Genomic DNA, 20384 nt, shown 5'->3' on the forward strand with positions numbered 1-20384 from the left:
TTCTTTTTCAGAGAGGCTATGATGCTGCAGACATTCTCATAAGTTGTAGGCGGCTACATGGCCCGAAGCTTCCCCTCTGACACAACTTCCTGTTTCCGCATGGACGGATCACAGCAGAGGGGAAGCTTCAGGCCAGGCAGTTGCCTGCAACTTATGAGAATGGCTGTCATGCCATGGCCTCTCTGAAAAAAAACTTTGATTTTGAAAGTGACTGGGAAGGTGAGGGGAAGGGAGGGAGATGGACCATCAAGGGGAAGAGGTTGAGTGGTGCTTGAGGTTTACTATGTGCCATAGGAGCATATAAGAAAGCAGCGGTGGGGAGGTGAGGGAGAAAGATACTTGATGAAATTGGAGTGGATGGAGAGAGAAGAGAACAGGATACTCTCTGGACATTGGTACGACGAGTGAGGTGATTAAATTTTAACTTATTCAGAGTAGTGAAGACACAGGAGGATTGCGAAGATCTGCAACGTGACTTAATCAAGCTCAAGAAATGGGTATCGACATGGCAAACGTGGATATGTGTAAAGTGATGCATGTTGGTAACAAAAATCTCATGCATGAATACAGGATGTCCAGGGTGGTACTTGGAGAGATCTCCCAGGAAAGAGACTTGGGAGTTCTGATTGACAAGTCGATGAAGCCATCCGTACAATTCACAGTGGCAGCGAAAAGGGCAAACAGAATGATAGGAATGATTAAGAAGGGGATCACGAACAGATCACTGTATCGGGCCATGGTGTGCCTTCACCTGGAGTACTGCGTCCAGCACTGGTTGCCATACATGAAAAAGGGCACGGTACTACTCAAAAGGGTCCAAAGAAGAGCGACTAAAATGGTTAAGGGGCTGGAGGAGTTGCTGTACAGTGAGAGATTGGAGAAACTGGGCCTCTTCTCCCTTGAAAAGAGGAGACTGAGAGGGGACATGATCAAAACATTCAAAATACTGAAGGAAATTGACTTAGCAGATAAAGACAGATTGTTCACCCTCTCCAAGGTAGGGAGAACAAGAGGGCACTCTTTAAAGTTAAAAGGGGATCAATTTCTTACCAGAGAGTGGTAGAAAATTGGAACGCTCTTCCGGAGTCTGTTATAGGGGAAAACACCCTCCAGGGATTCAATACAAAGTTGGACAAGTTCCTGCTAAACTGGAACATACGCAGATGAGGCTGGACTCATTTAGAGCACTGGACTTTGACCTGGGGGCCGCCGTGTGAGCGGATTGCTAGGCACGATGGACCACTGGTCTGACCCAGCAGCGGCAATTCTTATGTTCTTAATGGATTTGGGGTGGAGGGACAGAGGGGGAACAGGGTACGTGATGGAATTCAGGTGGAGGAAGCGAGAGATAGGGGGCAGATGACTGAAGTGGGGTGAAGAGAGAAAGAAGAAGGAAGACATTGGAGGGGAAAGAAGGGAGCAGATGCTGAATGGAAGTGGAGAAAGATGACACATACTGGATGAAAGGAGGTGATAAAGAAAAAAGGACACATGCTGGATGGGAGGTTGGAAAGAGGATAGAGTCAGTGAGAAACTGGAGGGGGATTAAGAAAAGAGATGGTAATCTGTGGGTAGCCACAGTAAAAAGAAGGAATTTGAGGACCGGATAGTAAGAAATAATTTAATCTAGACAGATGCAGAAAATAAATTGAGACAGAAGATCAGGGAAGAAAAGAAAAGGGAGAGAAGAGAGAGAGATGCCAGAGCATGGGGGAGGGGGAGGGGGAGGAAACAGATACCAGATCTGGGGGAGAAAAGGGGGAAGGAGACAGAGATACCAGATCTGAGAGGAGGGAATGAGAAGAGAGAAATGCTAAAAAAAAATAAAACACAGGGGGAGGGAGGGAGGGAGGGAGAGATGGAAGGGAAAGAGATAGAGATGCCAGACTTGAGAACTCACAGCAGCTCAGAGCCAGGCAGGAGTGAGGAAAGCTCTCTCATGCCTGGTACACCGCTGGGCAGCGAGAACTCGAGGCGACCATTCAGGGAAGGTGCGTAGAAAGCTCGCTCCTACCCGGTACACCACTGGACCACCAGGGATTCAAAAAGGTATGTGCGTGGTGGGGAGGGGGGAGGTGGAGAGGCAGGAGAGAGGTAAAAAAATCAGCAGAGTCAACCAGGACAGGAGATGGGAGGGATCCTTCCTGTCTCAGCCCATCTTTCCACATAATACAGCAGGCCCTGTGGAGGCTACAGAACATTGGGAGAGAGGGGATAGGGGACAGGGCAGGGAGGAGGGCTGGGTGCAGAGTCTGGCAGGGAGGGAGTGGGGACAGGGTAGAGAGTAATACTGCCCAATTTGTCGATTCAAATCGATCCACCGATTCACGTCCAACCCTCCACCTCGCATACCTTTGGGCCTTCTAAAGTAGCAGCAGCAACGTAATGGCAGCGATAAGACTATCCTAAGCGCTGCCTCTTGCTGGCTGTCCACTGCGACTGCTGCTTCTGTTTTAGGAGGCCCAATGTCAGAGCTCATGATAGGAGGGAAGGTGTCAGTCGGGAAGTGCTGCATAGGCACCAGTGCTGTGGGTACCCTTGGCTCCATGGCTTTAGGAGGTTCCCCACCATCGTCCAGCTTCCCAGTGACCTCCTAGTCTTACTATCAAAACTAATTACAGCCTGCAAAGGATCCCTGATGATGTAGCGATTCTAGTAGGCTGCCGTCTGTCTCCACTGCATGTTCCCTCTGTCATGGTCCATCCCAAACCAAAACAGGACATGATGTCAGAGAAGGGGCGGGACTGCAGTAAAGAGAATGCGTAACGGAGACCGTCGGCAGCCTGCTAGAATTGCTACATTACCGTCGATCTTCTGCAGGCCATAATTACTTTTGAAAGTGAGACCAGGAAGCCGGCGACGATGGAGAGAAGGGGGAAATATGCCGGCCTTCGGTGGGAGGCACCCTGGTGTAGTTTTTAGAAGTGCACAGAAGGAGAGGGTCCAAAGAGAGGGTCATTTGCCGGATTGAGGGTGGGGGGGAAGGGGAAGAAATAATGGGTTTTAAAACAGAGGAGGGAGGGAAAGGAAAGGGAGAGAAGTTGAACCCAAGGGATTGTGTGAAGGGATGGGGGATAGAAATACTGGATGTGGGGAGTGGTCATTAGAGAAATGCTGGACTGTGAGGATGGAGACAAAAAAATGGAGAAGTGCCAGACCTCCGGGGGAGAAAAGTGAAATGGAAGGGGAGGACAGAGATGGAAGATGGATGGTGAGCACAGAGAAAGAAGAAAATGTTAAGCGAATTAACAGAAGAGAAACAGAAACCAGAGCCTGGACCAACATGATTTGAATAATGACCAGACTCCAAAAGGTAGAAGAAATAATTTTATTTTTTGTTTTGTGATTTCAGTATGTCAGATTTGAAATGTTTATCCTGACAGAGCTGGTGTTAGACAGCGAATGTGAGCTGTCTTTTTTGTTTATTTATTTTGTGTAGGAGAGGGTAAAAGGGTGGGGTGGGTGAAGAGGCTACAAAATAAATCCGCCAGGACATTTGAAAAAAACTTCCAATTGAGCAGAAAAATTGAATCGAATCGAAAAATCGATTCATTAGGCTGAATCAAATCAAAATTTTTTTCCCTGAATCGGGCAGCACTAGTGGAGAGCCTGGCAGGGAGGGAGGGGGAACAGGGTCGAGAGCCTGGCAGGGCAGGGAGGGAGGGGGATGGGTGCAGAGCCTGGTAAGAAGTGCCATAGTTTATATGTTTTGTTTTGGATTTTTGTTTTAATTTTTAAAGTTAGGTTGTAATCAACCTCCACTGCACATTCCCTCTGTCGTGGTCCATCCCAGACCAAAACAGGATATGATGTCAGAGAATGGGCGGGACCCCTGAATATGTATACCCTAGAGGAAAGGAGAGACAGGGAAGATATGATTCAGACGTTCAAATACTTGAAGGGTATTAACGTAGAACATAATCTTTTCCAGAGAAAGGAAATTGATAAAACCAGAGGACATAATTTGAGGTTGAGGGGTGGTAGATTCAAAGGCAATGTTCGGAAATTCTACTTTACGGAGAGGGTTGTGGATGCCTGGAATGCGCTCCCGAGAGAGGTGGTGGAGAGTAAAACTGTGACTGAGTTCAAAGAAGCGTGGGATGAACACAGCGGATCTAGAATCAGAAAATAATATTAAAAATTGAACTAAGGCCAGAACTGGGCAGACTTGCATGGTCTGTGTCTGTGTATGGCCATTTGGTGGAGGATGGGCTGGGGAGGGCTCCAATGGCTGGGAGGGTGTAGATGGGCTGGAGTAGGTTTTAATGGAGATTTCGGCAGTAGGAACCCAAGCACAGTACCGGGTAGAGCTTTGGATTCTTGCCCACAAATAGCTAAGAAGAAAAAATTAAATTGAATCAGGTTGGGCAGACTGGATGGACCATTTGGGTCTTTATCTGCCGTCATCTACTATGTTACTATGTTACCATGTGGCCTGAATTCAGTCTGTATAGTTTTCATGTTCCATCTTTCTCTCTCTTCTGTTTCTGTGTGCTGTATAACTAATCTACAAATATACAACTTGTAAACCACCAATGAGTGCTGGTATACCAAATGAATAGAAAATATTTTTTGTGAAATGTCATATCAGTTGTACAGTAAACAGTGGCGTACCTAGCATATGTGACACCCGGGGCCCATCATTTTTTGACCCCCCCCCCATCTATATGAAAAATATGATTTTTAGTAACAATCTACATATCGCACAATAAGAGTGTACCTAGGAAAAGGCAGCATCTTAAACACTGCAGTGAGCACTAGAACACCAACACATACATTGTAAAACTAAACAAAGCAGATCCTGCACAGTCAATTGATCCTGTATAGTCGATGCTATCAGAAAGCCATGTCTCTTTCATACACACAGATAGATACACCCTCGCCCAATATGGAATAATCACAAACTAAAAATAGAAATATGTAGACAAAAGTTAAACTGAACTGCCAAGAAACCAGACTTTGCATACAATGCAACACCACAACACCACAAAAACAGTAATACATGTCCTCTAATACTATGCAAAATATAAAGACAGTAGATGTAAATTTGAAAAAACTGATACATAACAATCACCACTTTACAAATTAACAAATAAAAATAAAACAAATAATGAGAAATAAGAAAATACCATTTTATTGGACTAATCTCCGTAAGCTCAGTCCTCATCCCCACAAACCACCTGATTCAATCCACACAAGCCTTGAATTGTTTTATATTGAACTTATTATATTAAAGTATAAAAAGAAACAATTCTGTACAATTGTCAATTTATAAATCAGCGTCTTCTCCCCACTCTCTCTTCCCCATTTCCCTTCAGCGTCCTCAGCCCACTCTCTCTCCACTTTCCTTCAGCGCACGCATATAAAAAACAAGCAAGTAATTTTATATCATTTTCATTCTATTCATTCATAGAAATTAAAGTCTACATAATGCCAGTCACATAACAAAACATGATTTTACAAAAATAATTCCCTGCACAGTCAAGCCTGCAAGGATTACTAGATGTCTTTCTGAAGCTCCCCTCCCTCCCCCTTACCTTCGTGGCCAAATCAAAATGATCTACTAACAATAAAATTTTAAAAACTCAAAGCACACTGTACGCAGAGAAAATGTTAATTATCATTTATATTCTGCGGGTTTTCAAAGAGGTCAAGGCAGATGACTTTATGCAATGTCACCTCAGTAACAACTATACAAAAATAGACAAATATACCCCCTCCCTTTTTACTAAACCACGATAGCGTTTTTTAGCACAGGGAGCTGCGGTGAATGCCCCATGCTGCTCTCGACGCTCATAGGCTCCCTGCGCTAAAAACTGCTATTGCAGTTTAGTAAAAGGGGCCCATAGTGCAAAATATAGGCAGCATATATAAATTCTCAAAACGGACACATTTTGATCACTAAATTGAAAATAAAATCATTTTTCCTACCTTTGTTTGGTAATTGCATCAGTCTCTGGTTGCACTTTATTCTTCTGACTGTGCATCCAATATTTTTTCCCTTCTTTCAGCTTCCTGTATGCTTCCTCTCCTCCAGACTTCATTCCCTCCCCCAACTTTTTCTTTTTTTCATCCTGTCCCCTTCTTTCTTTCTCTCTCCATGCCCCCTTTCTTTCTGTATGTCTGTCTTTCTCTCTCTCTTTCCGTGCCCCATTTCTTTCTTTCACCCTGCCCCCTTCTTTATCTCTCCATGCCCCCTTTCTTTCTGTATGTCTGTCTTTCTCTCTCTCTCCGTGCCCCATTTCTTTCTTTCTTTCACCCTGCCCCCTTCTTTCTTTCTCTATGTCTGTCTTTCTCTCTCTCTCTCCCCATGCCCCACTTTTTTCTTTCTTTCACCCTGCCCCCTTTCTTTCTTTCTGGATCCCTGCCCCCCCTTTCTTTCTTTCTGGCTCCCTGTCTCCTCCCTCCCTTTCTTTCTTTCTCCTTGCCCTCCCCCATGCCACCGCCATTGGGAAACATACTGCTGCCACCACCGCTGGGGAAAGGCTGCCACTGGCCTTCAGAAACAGGCCGGCGCCGAGTTCGCCCTGCTTCTTTTCCCGCGGGCCGACCAACTCTCGCTGCCCGACGTCAATTCTAACATTGGAGAGGACGTTCCGGGCCAGCCAGGCAGCGATTAGCTGGCCTAGAACGTCCTCTCCGACATCAGAATTGACATCGGACGGCTAGAGTTGGTCGGCTCACGGGGAAGAGAAGCAGGGAAGGAGAACTTGGCGCCGGCTTCTTTCTGATGACGGCAATGGCAGCCTTTCGCCGGCGGCAGCCTATTCTCTGGTGAGTGGCCAGCTGTGAACTCCCTTGGGCCTTGCATCCGGGGCGGACCGCCCCCCCCTTGGTACGCCACTGACAGTAAATAGACTTTGGACAGAAATGCTATATAAACATAGAAAAAAAAGTGAGGTATGGCAGGGAGTGAGGGGGGCTGAGTGCAGAGCCTGACAGGGAAGGGAGTGAGGGAGGGGGGTGGGGCACAGATCCTGTCAGAGCACATGAATATTAATCCTCCACCCCCGTCTTATATTCGAGTCAACCTTTTTTCCTCCCTTTGGGGGAGGATAAAGAATACTCGGATCGACTTATATTCAAGTATATATGGTAGTATTGTAGCTGTGTTGATAAACATTTATAAATAGAAAATGGAAATAAGGTGATCCTTTTATTGTACTAATTTTAATACATTTTTAACTAACTTTCAGAGACGAAATCCCCATTTACTGACCTGAGGAAAGAGGTTCCAACCTCTGCTAATTGAAAAATATATTAGTTCAATAAAATAGTATTATCTTATTTTCCATTTTATTTCTATTTGTTAATTTGTAAAGTGATTTGTTATTTCTCTTTTTTTCAAATTTACATCTGCTATCTTTATATTTTATGCAACATTAGTGGGCACGTATCACTGTTTCTGCTTCTGTGGTGTTGCATTCTATGCAGAGTCCAACTTCTTGGTGTTTCAATTTAACTTTTGTCTATATATTTCTGGTTTTAAATTTGAGACCACTTATTCTATACTGGGAGAGGATGTTTGTATTCTGTGTGTATGAAAGACTTGGTTTTCTGTTATCACTGACTGTGTAGGATCGATCTGAACTAATCTGGCTGGTTTAGTTTTACATTGGTTGTATTGATGTTCTAGTGCTCACTATAGTGTGTACGATGCTGCCTTTTCCTAGGTACACTCTTGTTGTGTGATTTGTGGATTCTTACTAAAAATCATGTTTTTCATATAGAGAAGGGGGGTGTGTGTTAAAAATGATCGGCCCAAGGTGCCACATATCCCACCACTGGCGGGAGTCCAGAGGCTGAACGTACCATAGAATCTGAAGCCCAGTGCTTCAGGAGAACTGAAAGTGGAGAGATTACACTCCGTCAACCTACAACATTCAGGCATTTTCTTATACTTTACATTCATCTTTTAAAAGGGTGAACCTGGGCCTAGGATCCCTGTGTGTTCAGTATAGAAAGGACATATCTGTTTTTATTTATCCAATGTTGTAATACTTGCTGAGTTAATTTCTTGCGGTTCCCAGTTCAATTACTATTTATGATACCTGGTTCTGTATTTGGTTAAGGTCTGTCTGTGTTTTGTATCTAAATAAGTCATTTAAAGTTGTTTTACGTATGGCAGTAATGGGACGTGGGGATATTGGAGGGAGGGTGCAGAGAGGAGAAGGGATCAGGGACCCCCCCTCCTTAATTTCTGTCCTGGGCTCCAGCATTTCTAAAGCCGGCCCTGCAGACAGCATAATGCTGGGGATGAGAGACAATAGGCATAGTAGATGGTGAAGAAATAGAGAATATGTTGGATTGTGGGGGATTAAGAGAGGGAGAGACAGAGGAGATCCTGGATGGCTGTAGTGGAGAAGAGGAGGGAGAGTAAAGAACTTCTGAGTGAAAGGGGGGAAGGGAGCCATGGGATGGAAGAGGAAACTTGTGGCAAAAGCATGATACATCCTGACCAGCTGTGATAAAATGATCACCCTAATGCATTGTAGTTAATTTTCCCCCAAAATAAGCAGATGCATTTTAAAGCATTAAAACATGGAGTATATACTATTACCAAGAGCTTAAAAAACTAGACTATATTCTGATAATCTTGATGATGAATTGGTAATGGCCACCTATTACTCCTGTGGCTATTCTGCGCTACTGCAAAGTGCAGAATTTGCACTGAATTCCCCACATCCATAGACTGCAAAGAATTTTGCCTTTCCCATGCAGAATTCTGCGCAGTCTGCTTTCTGATTGCCTCATTTCCTCCCTGCACACTCACGCTCCTGCACAGTGGGCTACTTCCTCCTCTGCTGCCTTGGCCCCTGGCAGTTCCTTTAGGCTACAGAGCTATACGGAGGCCTATGAGGCTTAAAGGAACAGTCAGGACCAAGATGGCAGAAGAGAAAGAAGCAGCCTGATGTGTGGCTCTGCAAAGGAGTGGTGAGTGTGAAGGGAAGGTGGGAGTGGGGGGCCTGGAAAAAGTTGGATGTTGTGTGTGTATACAGGAAGGAATACTGGAAAAGAGGTGGGTAGAGAGGAGGGGGGACTAGAAAAAAGATGGATGGAGTAAAGAACTGGAAAAAGGTAGATGAGGGGTCTGTGTGTGTGCGTGCCATGGGAATGGGGTGGAGGTCTGCAGAAAGGTGCTTGGTATACTGCAGTGGTTGGGGGTCGGGGGGAGAGTATTCCTTGCCTAGAGGGAGATGCCAACCTTTATAATAGGGAAATTCTGCACAAGAAAATTGCAATTAAAGTGAGCAGAATTTTCAAATATTTTGCACAGAATTACTCTAGGATGAATGTGAGACTAAAGTATTTTATTTCTGTTGGAGTCTGTTAGTAACGTCGAAAATCATCAGGTTATTGAAAGGCAAGGTGTTGCTGTGCTGATGTCATTTTAATTTATTGGAACAGGAGACTGGCTCGATCCACGCTGCTACTGATCCCCCTGTTTGGAATTCACTACACGGTGTTTGCTTTTTCTCCTGAGAATGTCAGTAAAAGGGAGAGACTGGTGTTTGAGCTGGGACTGGGATCATTCCAGGTGAATATAGAGCTCATTACACTTTCTCACGATAACCTTCCCATACATTTGATTCATCTTTCTGTTACTCTGCCTAATGGCTAAAGTGTACATATTTTTTTCCATCTTTACAGGGTTTTGTTGTCGCAGTGCTGTACTGTTTCCTGAATGGGGAGGTAAGGTCTTATTTTGATACTACATTTACATTTCATCTTTAGTTAATATACCACAAATAGTTAATACATCTAAGTGGTTTACAATAAATAAATTGTATGGGGGGGGAAGAAAAGGAAAAACAAACAAATTGATAAACTTACTACAATAAATCATTATAGCTCCCCCTACCGATTCACGGTTTCCCCAATCGCGAATTTGGTGTTATTTGCAATTTTTTTTGCTCCTTGATTTTTAATTCGGAAACGCTACTCACGGCAGCCATTTTGATGATGGCTCCGCACGGGGCAGCAGCGTAGGAAAATCGCTCCCGCCCCGCATCACCGCTAGGCCACCAGGTAAGGTCGGGGACGCAGGAGGGAGGCAGGAGGAAGGCGGGGGTGGGTCAGAGAAGGCCCAAAAAATGATTCGCGATTTTCCCTATTCGCGGGCCGGCTCTGCCCCTAACCCCCGCGAATATTGAGGGTCTGCTGTATAAAGAGAGAGAATGGGATCAATTAAATTACCTGATTAGGAGGGAAAAAGGGTGAAAAGAAGACAACGCAAGTGAAGTAAAAAGAGAATAAAAGAAGATAGCTGCTAGAAGCCATCAACTATATTGGTATATTTAGGTTGCCAATGATAGAAAAGCACATTGAAAAAAAAAACAGGCTCACAACAGCGACTTGAACCTCAAAAAGGACAGTTCCGATTGAAGACATAAAAGAAGTGAATGCCATGATGTTGGGTCAGTAACACGAAAGAATGTTGAACGACTCGGTGCGGAACAAATCTGCTAAAAAGAAGAAACGAGGAGAAGGTGCTGATTAACAGAACACAAAGTTCAAGATGGTTGATGCAGAACGAGGTGTGCATTCAGAAATGATGGAGAGCCCGAATGAATAATCAAAAAAAATGGGAGAATACATATAATCATAAGAAACAGGAAATACTACTTCCACAAACGTGGAAGCAGAGAACAAACAACGAAGGTGACAAGTCAGCGTTCAATGTCCTTTATTGTTTAAAATGACTCAACACGATCGTGATCGTCCCCAAAGGGCCTGCCTCAGGAAAATAGCTGTTGATTTCCAACAAGTAGGGAAAACAATACAAAGAGAGACTAATACAAACCACTGAGTGAATAAAAGGAAGAAATTATTGAAAAACCTCCTTAAAGAAAATGGGGGGTAGAATGAGCTGGAGCATTTGCGGAACATAGAGAATGAATCAACATAGAAAGATCAGATTATGAAGGAAGTTGAAGTTTCAAGTTTATTATAAAATATTTTAAACCGCTTAATCAGGTTTCCAAGCGGTATACAATATAAAAATTACATAAAAACAAATTTAAAAGTTAGGGATACTAAACGATACCAAGATAAATTAGTAAGATGCATTATAAGACGTATGGACTAACTTCAAACAGTAGGGAAGAAGGGTGAGAACTACAATCGTGAGAAAAAGAGCACAATAAAAGGGAAAAAAACAATAGGTTAGGGTAAAAAGCAATAAAGCTTGTTTTAGACCTTAAAAGGATAGTTATTGTCCAAAAGCATCCTGGAACAAGAATGTTTTATATTTTGATTTAAATTGATTTATTACGGATTCACTGCGCAAATGATTAGGCAGCGAGTTCCAAAGAGAAGGGGCAGTGACAGCAAAATTGTTGGATCACAACGTGTTGCTTGATTTTAATGATGGTACGGCAAGAAGGTTCTGTGACATTGAACAAAGCGATTTTGAAGGACTGTAAGGAATTAAAAGTCTATCAGTGAACTCTGGTTGATTATTTAAACGTGTTGTAAAAGTAATAAATGTGCTTTAAGAGAATGGAAGTGAAGAGGAAAGGATGAAACGGAAGTAGCAGTTTTATCAGTGAAAGACTGATCAATATCGGCCACTGAAAGTGGACATTTGTGCTCTTTGAGAAGAGCCACCTGTTGCTTGACCCGAAATCTGAACTGAGAAGAACTGGTGTCCTTTTTTTTTAAGAAGAGAGGAGAAATCATTGCTCTTTGTTGTAATCACAGAATGCCTATATTTGGAGGTCGCAAATATGAAATTAGGTAAAGCCTGAGGAAATTTGGGTCATACGCCATGATGGTACCAAGGGTGGGAATGATGAGAGCGAAGTTTAACAATACAGTAAGGGGCAGCCTTATCAAAAGCAGAAGCTATTAGAAAATTTCACTGCAAGAGTTTCTCTGCTACCCTGTTTCCCTGAAAATAAGACCTATCCTGAAAATAAGCCCTAACATGATTTTTAAAGATGCTCCTAATATAAGCCCTACCCCACAAATAAGCCCTAGTTAAGATCAATGCCCCCCTCCCCCCGAATGTACCCGACACTTCCTGACTCCATCCTTGACACTAGTGCTGCCTGATTTGCTGAAAAGATTGAACTCGTTGATTCGACAACCCCACACTCCTGCTGCTTTAGAAGGCCTCGGAGCGGAGGTATGTCAGTCTCATGGTGGGAGGGTGGCGGGGTTCTGCTGCACAGGGGAATGGGAGGGAAAGCTAGAAAGTTGCTGTATAAGAGGATGGGTGAGAGGGGAGGAAAGATGCTGCACTTGGGGGGGGAGGGGGGGAAAGAAAAGAAAGAGGAAGAATTGGGATGAAGGAGAGGAAGGGAGAGATGATTGTTATACATGACAAAAAAATAAGACATTCCTGAAAGTAAGCCCTAGTGCATTTTTTAGACCCAAAATTAATATAAGACACTATCTTATTTTCGGGGAAACACGGTAAATCCAAAGAAGAAAAGTCAGGAGGAAAAAGATCAAATGTGAGTCCTCTTAGGTCTCTGTAATGCTTAAAATGAGGGCCTCGGGAAAGAGATGTAAAGTAGGAACCAACTGGATAGTCAGAGATAAGGAAAGAATGATTAGACCAGGGCAATGGAAGAACAGAAACATCTAAAGTGGAAGATAAAGCAGAGGCAACAACTAAATCCAAGGCGTGGCCACTCGTACAAGTAGGACAAAAAACTCCCCCATATGGATTCAGTTAGAAAAGTCAAAAGGTCTCTTGCAAGATGATGCATATCATTATCAATATGAATATTAAAATCTCCTAATAAGACCAGCAGGAAAGGATCTAAGATTAAAGGAGAAAGAACATCATAAATGGCCTGTAGGGAAGCATGAGAAACGGGCCTCTCTGATTTGCATATGGCAGTGGCATAGTAAAAGGGGGGAGGGGGGAGGGGGTCTGCCTCGGGCGCCCAATTGGTGGGGGCACCAGCACCCATCCTCCTCTCTACCCTTCCTTCCCCGCCCCCCACTACCACGCGCACGCGCGCCGCTTCCCTTCCCCATACCTTTTTTAGCTTTCTCGGCGTGAGCAGCAACCCACAACCCGCCGCTTGCACCAGCGTTGGCTCTTCTTCCGACGTCACTTACTGGACCCGCACTTAGGAAGTGACGTCAGAGGAACAGCCGACGCTGGCGCCGATGTTAAAAAGGGGTGCACCCACGTGGCAGGAGGGGACAGAAAAGGAGCGGATGGTGGGGAAGAAGGGGGCGGGGGAGGGGGGGCGCCACGACCTCCTGGCACCTCTCACCCTCGCTATGCCCCACTGACTGCATATTGAATTCCGGAGTCAATTATAAGCCAATTTGTGGTCTATCCCACTTTGGTGTTCAGCGTGTACATTTGTTTGAACTAAATACAGGATTTTTCACTTTTCTTCCGAGCTCGGTCTATGGTTGATAGTCAACTGGATATTAAACATATACCCAGCCAAATCAGTAATGCTGGTTAAAAATAAGGGAAAATGCTTGAGTACCTGAATGTAAACCACTTAGGCTATAGGTGGTTTGTAAATCCTTAGATAATAACAAGATACTAATTTTGGTCGCCGTACCTTAAGAAGGTTATTGCGATACTCGAGAGGGTTCAGAAAAGAGCAACACGATTGATAAAAGGTATGGAAAACCTTTCATATGCTGAAAGATTAGAGAAACTGGGGCTCTTTTCCATAGTAAAGCGGAGACTTAGAGGGGACATGATAGAGACTTACAAGGTCATGAAGGGCATGGGGAAAGTGGAGAGGGACAGATTCTTCAAACGTTCGAAAACTACAAGAACGAGAGGGCATTCGTAAAATTTAAGAGGGGACAGATTCAGAACCAATGCTAGGAAGTTCTTCTTCACCCAGAGGGTGGTGGACGCCTGGAATGCGCTTCCAGAGGGTGTGATAGGACAGGGTACGGTATTGGGGTTCCAGAAGGGATTAGATGATTTCTTGAAGGAAAAGGGGATAGAAAGGTATAGATAGAGGATTACTATACAGGTCCTGGACCTGATGGGCCGCCGCGTGAGTGGACTGCTGGGCACGATGGACCTCTGGTCTGACCCAGCAGAGGCACTGCTTATGTTCTTATCCAGATCTCCTCAGCTTGCTATTTCTTTAGCTGGCATCCAAATCCCTTTATCGAGATGGCAGCTGAGTAGTGCCACTTTCTAGCTAAAGTCTAAACACACCCCTGCATTGCCTCCAATGCCTCGCTTTTAAACGACAACTTGGGTAGTTATTTACTTAGGGCCCCATTCACCACGCTGCGGTCGCAATGCTGCGGTAAATGCACCGAAGCCCATAGGAACTGAATGAGCTGTGGCACAATTACCGCAGCAGCACTGCAACCGCAGCTTTGCAAAAGGGGCCCCGAGGTACAGTAAAAGCTGGTCTTTTATTGGCAGTTAGTTTATCATGAGAGTCAGTATTTTGTGTTAATGTGGCACTGCAGGTGAGTGACTAAACTAAACTAAGCCTTAGGTTTATATACCGCATCTTCTCCACTGAAGTGGAGCTCGACACGGTTTACAGAGTTTAAAAAATATGGGAAGAGAGAAGAGAAAGAGTTTACAAAGCATAAAAAGAGGGGATGTAATCAGGAGAAGAGATTATTATATGCTAGAGAAAAGCCAGGTTTTCAGTTGTTTTCGGAATAGTTGGAGGGAGTCCAGGTTCCGCAGCGGGACAGTGAGGTCGTTCCAGAGGCCGGTGATTTTGGAGAGGAGGGATCTACCCAGTTTACCTGCGTAGAGGATGCCGTGTAGAGAGGGGAAGGATAGTTTATGTCTGTGGGCAGATCTGGTGGTAGTTGGTGTCGGGGCGAGTGACTCCTGCAGTAAAGTAATGATGCAATCCACCTTGCAAGCTCTGTTAGGGAGAATGTTTTAAAATGACCAGTACGACTGCAAAAATAAAATTAAAAAAGCACAACAGTATATCGCAAACTGTGTGCCCCAGCAGATTCCAGGTATGCCCCGAGACGCCTGGAAGGAGGATAGGCGCTGGCACCAGCTGACTGCTTACAGGACGTGCCTCTCGCAGTGAGTCAGCCGGCGCCTGGGACGCTCCTCCTCACGCTCCTTCTCCTCATCTCTCCTGCAGCATCCCCACCCCCACCCCCAGCGGTAATAGGCTCAGAGCTGCAACAAGGAGGACATCCACACATGCATGGATGTCGATGTGATGACATCACGCATGCACATGATGTCATCACATCGACGTCCACACATTTCCGGGTGCCCTCCAGTCGCAGCCCCGAGATCAGTGTGCTGCAGCTTAAAATGTTTGTGACACACTTGTCTAGAAAAACCCTACTCCCCCTCCACCCCCACGGCAAAAAGCTTTTCCCCCATCCCTCACTAGGTTCCTCTGAACTGGATTCATACTCCCACCACTCGTGAAGACCCTCACTCACCCACTGTAGGCCCAAAGCCAGACCTACCTAAAGAAATTATCTATCCAAGGATCAATATATTTGTTCCTGTCCCTGTTAGTGTTGGGTTCAAAATGGTGCCAATGGATTTATTTAGGCCTTTTATATGCTTTGCATCTCGCTATTATGTTTTCCATGTTGACTAAAGGGCTCATTTTCAAAGACTTAGACAAACAAAGTACTCTAGTAACCTATGACGCTTTGTGTGTCTAAGTGCTTTGAAAATGAGCTGCTTAATCTAATATGTTTTACAGTAATTTAATATATGACATGGCCATGTAATGTGTATTATGGTAAGAAACAAATGGCATGCATTATGCCTTAATGCATTCTAGAAACTATTCCCATTTACATGTTTGGCCGAAAGTTACACATTTAAATCTAGTCGCAAGAATTTATATTCCCCTTGCATACATAAATGAATAGAATATTAGATTTATGCATTTAAATGTACGTTTATCCATGAAAGTGTAACAATGAACATAAGAACATAAGAATTGCCGTTGCTGTCAGACCAGTGGTCCATTGCGCTCAGCAGACCGTTCACTCAGTGGCACCCAGGACAAAGACCAGTGCTCTAAAATGAGTCCAGCCTCACCTATGTACGTCTCAGTTTAGCAGGAACTTGTCCAGCTTAGTCTTGAAACCCTGGAGGCATTCCAGTTTTCCACCACTCTCTGGGTGAAGAAGAGCTTCCTTACGTTTGTACGGAATCTATCCCCTTTCAACTTTAGAGAGTGCTCTCTCGTTCTCCCCACCTTGGAGAGGGTGAACAGTCTGTCTTTATCTACTAAGTCTATTCCCTTCAGTATTTTGAATGTTTCGATCATGTCTCCTCTCAGTCTCCTCTTTTCAAGGGAGAAGAGGCCTAGTTTCTCCAATCTCTCACTGCACCGCAATTCCTCCAGCCCCTTGACCATTTTAGTTGCTCTTCTCTAGACCCTTTCGAGGAGTACCAAGTCTTTCTTCATGTACGGCGACCAGTGCTGGACGCAGTATTCCAGGTGGGGGCAAACCATGGCCTGGTACAGCGGCATGATAACTTCTCCAATCTGTTCGTGATCCCCTTCTTTATCATTCCTAAAGGGGGAGGGAGTATCCTAGTTATATGCACAACTTACCGAACACACATCTCTATTACATTGTGTACAATTAGTCCAAAACACTGCTGTAAGATTACTTCATCACTGTTCTAAGTTTGATCACATCACACTGCTTCTAAAATCAGAACACACCCTTCCAGTCTCATATCGCATCCCTTTCAAATATAATATTCTTTCGCACCAGATTCTACCGAGCGGTCTTCCCTCCTTTTTATATAGACTCTTGGTTCCATACTCGCCACAAGAACCCTACGCTCTTCACAACAGCAATTATTAGTCGTTCCTTCATTCCGACAACTTTTCCTTGATTTTCATAGGAATTCTTCATTTTCTGTTAGGGCTCCTACTCTCTGGAATTCTTTGCCTTTTTATCTCCGTTCTGAAAAATCATTTGTGGCCTTCAAGATACAATTAAAAGCATATTATGTCTCCTTGGCCTTCTTAATTTATTTTTCTTGGATGGAAACCTTTCCCAAAAGTTGCATTCTTGGTTTTCTCATATCAGTATGGGCATAACTAATTTTCTGTTTCCTCCCCTACCGTAATGCTCATCCCTCTCCCCAATCTTTTTGTTTATATCGTAACCGTTGATTCCCTTCTTTCCTCATGTTTTCAATTGTTTGTTCCCCTGATGAGTAGAGAGCTGCACGGGAACGGGGACGACGGGAATCCCGCGGGACCCGCGGGCATCTCGTGGGTTCCCCCTTTGGGTCACGGGGATCCCGTGGGGACGCCCCTAGGGTCGCGGGGATCCCGTGGGGACGCCCCCTAGGGTCGCGGGGATCCCGTGGGGATGCCTCCGAGGGTCGCGGGGTTCCTGCGGGGCTGGATGTACTCAGTCGCGCGGCTCTTCTTCTCCCTACCTTCTCTGCTTGCAGCACAGAGCCGAACGGAAGTCTTCCCGACGTCAGCGCTGACGTCGGGAAGACTTCCGTTTGGCTCTGTGCTGCAGGCAGTGCAGGTAAGGAGTAGAGTAGCCTCGCGGTTCGAGTGGCTACCAAGGGAGGGGGCGGTCCGCCCCGCCACACCCCGCCCCGGTTGCAGCACAGCCGGCCAGGTCCCCTTACTTTTGTGGCACTTCCCCGACCGACCGACAACAGTCCCGGTCTGACAATCCTCCCTGCCCTGTAGCCGCAAATCTAACCTTACAGCAGCTGTAATAAGGTAATTTAGATTCGCGGTTAAGGGCAGGGAGGTTTGTCGGACCGGGGCTGTTGTCAGTCGGTCGGGGAAGTGCCACAAAAGTAAGGGGACCTGGCCGGCTGTGCTGCACCCGGGGCGGTAGAGAAGGAGTGGGGAGAAGGACGCTGAAAGGCCATGGGGAATACAAAGGGGTGGAGAAGGACGCTGAAAGGCCATGGGTAGGGCGGGGGGGGAAGGACTCTGAAAGCACTTGTGGAAGACAGAGGGGGGAGAAGGATGCTGAAAGCACATGGGGAAGACAAAGGGGTGGAGAAGGACGCTGAAAGGCCATGGGAAGGGCGGGGGGGGGGAAGGACTCTGAAAGCACTTGTGGAAGACAGAGGGGGGAGAAGGATGCTGAAAGCACATGGGGAAGACAAAGGGGTGGAGAAGGACGCTGAAAGGACATGGGGAAGACGGGGGGGGGGTGGAGAAGGACACTGAAAGGCCATGGGGAAGACAGAGAGGGAGAAGGACGCTGAAAGGACATGGGGAAGCAGAGGGGGGAGAAGGACACTGAAAGCACATGTGGAAGACAGAGGGGGGAGAAGGACGCTGAAAGGACATGGGGAAGAGAGAGTAGGGAGAAGACGCTGGCAGGGAAGAAGACAGATGCCAGACTATGGGGGGAGCGGAGAGAAGAAGATGGGTGCCAGACCAATTTGGAAGGGGGAAGAAAGGGAGAGGCACAGTAACAGAGCAAATGGAAGATGCAGAAGAAAGAGAGACAGTGGATGGAAGGAATTGAATGAGAACATGAGGAAAGCAGAAACCAGGCAACAAAGGTAGGAAAAGAATTATATTTCTTTTTTTTTATTTTGCTTCAGGATAAAGTAGTATATTAGTTGTGTTGATAAAAATTTATAAACATTAGAGGCTCTGGTAGAAACCCGTTTGCAAAGTATGTATTCTTCCCAATTAATATTTTCAAATTAATAAAGTCTTTTTGCTTATTTGTAAATGGGTTTCTACCAGAGCCTTTAATTCAGTAGCATAATTAAATGAAATAACTATTTCTGAAGTTTATAGGGACGGGCGGGGACGGAGGGGATTCCTCGCGGGGACGGGTGGGGATGGAGGGGATTCCTCGCGGGGACGGGTGGGGACGGAGGGATTCCTCACGGGGACGGGTGGGGATGGGTGGGATTCCTCACGGGGACGGGTGGGGACGGGTGGGACTTTGGCGGGGACGGGTGGGGACGGGTGAGATTTCTGTCCCCGCGCAACTCTCTACTGATGAGCCAAAACATTGGTGAAACAAGGTCACTTGTTGGGAAGACTGAAGAAGACGTGACAGCGTTGGAGCTCAAGTCGTCTTTTGTCATCGAAGTCCTTGAACATGCCTCCGGGTGTCTTTGCCCTTTTCTAAACCTGAGCTGTTCTGTGAGGGAGTTTTTTTGCCAGTGAAAGTATCAAAAGCAGTTTTGATTTGTATCTTTTGGTTCTATACTGCTACATTAGTCTGATGCTTTTTCTCCCCCTTTTTGGGTGCATGCTGGTTTGAAGAGGGGGGTACCTTGGTGCCACGATCACACAACATTTTGACTCATTATATGAACATATTATATGTTGTGCGTCTTCGTTTAATTTTGTTAACACATTAGTTTAATTTTTGTTCCCTACCCTATTTTTATATGGTTTATTTTAAATTTTTATTGTAAACTGCTTAGATTTACTTTTGGTTTCATATTTGCGGTGTATTAAATAAATTTAACTTGAACTCTACTCTAGCAGCACCAGAATCACACCTCCTTAGGCAATTTAGGCTGCCTCATGCCACTGTAGCATTAGGCGGCCTAAAGAACCTGTGATTCATATCAAAGGAAAACCCTGGCCTTCATTTTCGGCGCCTACCTTTTCCAGAGGTATGATTCTATACCCAGTGCCGTCACGTGAATGACATGCGATCGACGACTGCTTTTAAGGTGGTCTACTTTTTTAAACTAGTATCCTTTTGGGCACTCCAGTGCTGCAGGGTGTGAGACTGGGTGCCCAGATACCATTATAGAACAGTAAATATAACCCAGTACCTAAACCTTAGGACTCCTTTTACTAAGGAGCGCTAGCGTTTTTGGCGCACGCAACAGATTAGCGTGTGCTAGGCCCGCGCTATGCGGCTAGAATTAACGCCAGCTCAACGCTGGCGTTAGCGTCTAGCGTGCGCGGCATTGTAGCGTGCGCTATTCCGCCCGTTAAAGCCCTAACGCAGCTTAGTAAAAGGACCCCTTAGTCACTTACGGTTACACTATCCATAGATCTTGAATAACTGTGGGCCCTAAGTGCAGCATGAGGACATGTAACATACTGAATTCTGCTGCTCTGCCCATGTGTATACCCACGTTTGCCCTTATAGAATAGTGCTTAGAGCACTTATGCATAAAAGTGATCATTTCTCTCCACTTATACACATAAAGGGGCATGTGCCCATGATTGCCTAATCGAATTACCCTTATAAAGCTGTTCTAACTATGGCCAGTTTGGGTGCAGCATTAAATATCAACCATACCCTGCAAACGTTTAGATGCTGCCAAACACGCAGATATTCACTGCCAGTGTCCAAATGGGGCCAGCATTGAATGCGCAGGTCTAATTTACCAAGCTGATTGCCACTGATTGAATGTTGCTCCTTTAGATTTTGAAATCAGATTTATAGAAGATTTTTTTTTTTTTTATTTCATTATAAGAACATAAGAA

General features: G+C 45.2%; 1 protein-coding gene across 4 annotated transcripts in view; it reads left to right on the forward strand.

Annotated features, from left to right (window-relative positions):
• The window catches only part of ADCYAP1R1 (ADCYAP receptor type I), a 372428-nt gene that overhangs the window by 342377 nt on the left and 9667 nt on the right, over positions 1 to 20384 (forward strand). For all 4 annotated transcript variants that reach the window (XM_033931771.1, XM_033931772.1, XM_033931773.1 and 1 more), the window contains 2 exons: positions 9409 to 9538; positions 9652 to 9693. In XM_033931771.1, the coding sequence (XP_033787662.1) occupies positions 9409 to 9538; positions 9652 to 9693 (172 nt within the window). The remainder of the gene's footprint in view (positions 1 to 9408; positions 9539 to 9651; positions 9694 to 20384) is intronic.

This window comes from Geotrypetes seraphini, chromosome 2, assembly GCF_902459505.1.
Source record: "Geotrypetes seraphini chromosome 2, aGeoSer1.1, whole genome shotgun sequence".
NCBI lineage: Eukaryota > Metazoa > Chordata > Amphibia > Gymnophiona > Dermophiidae > Geotrypetes > Geotrypetes seraphini.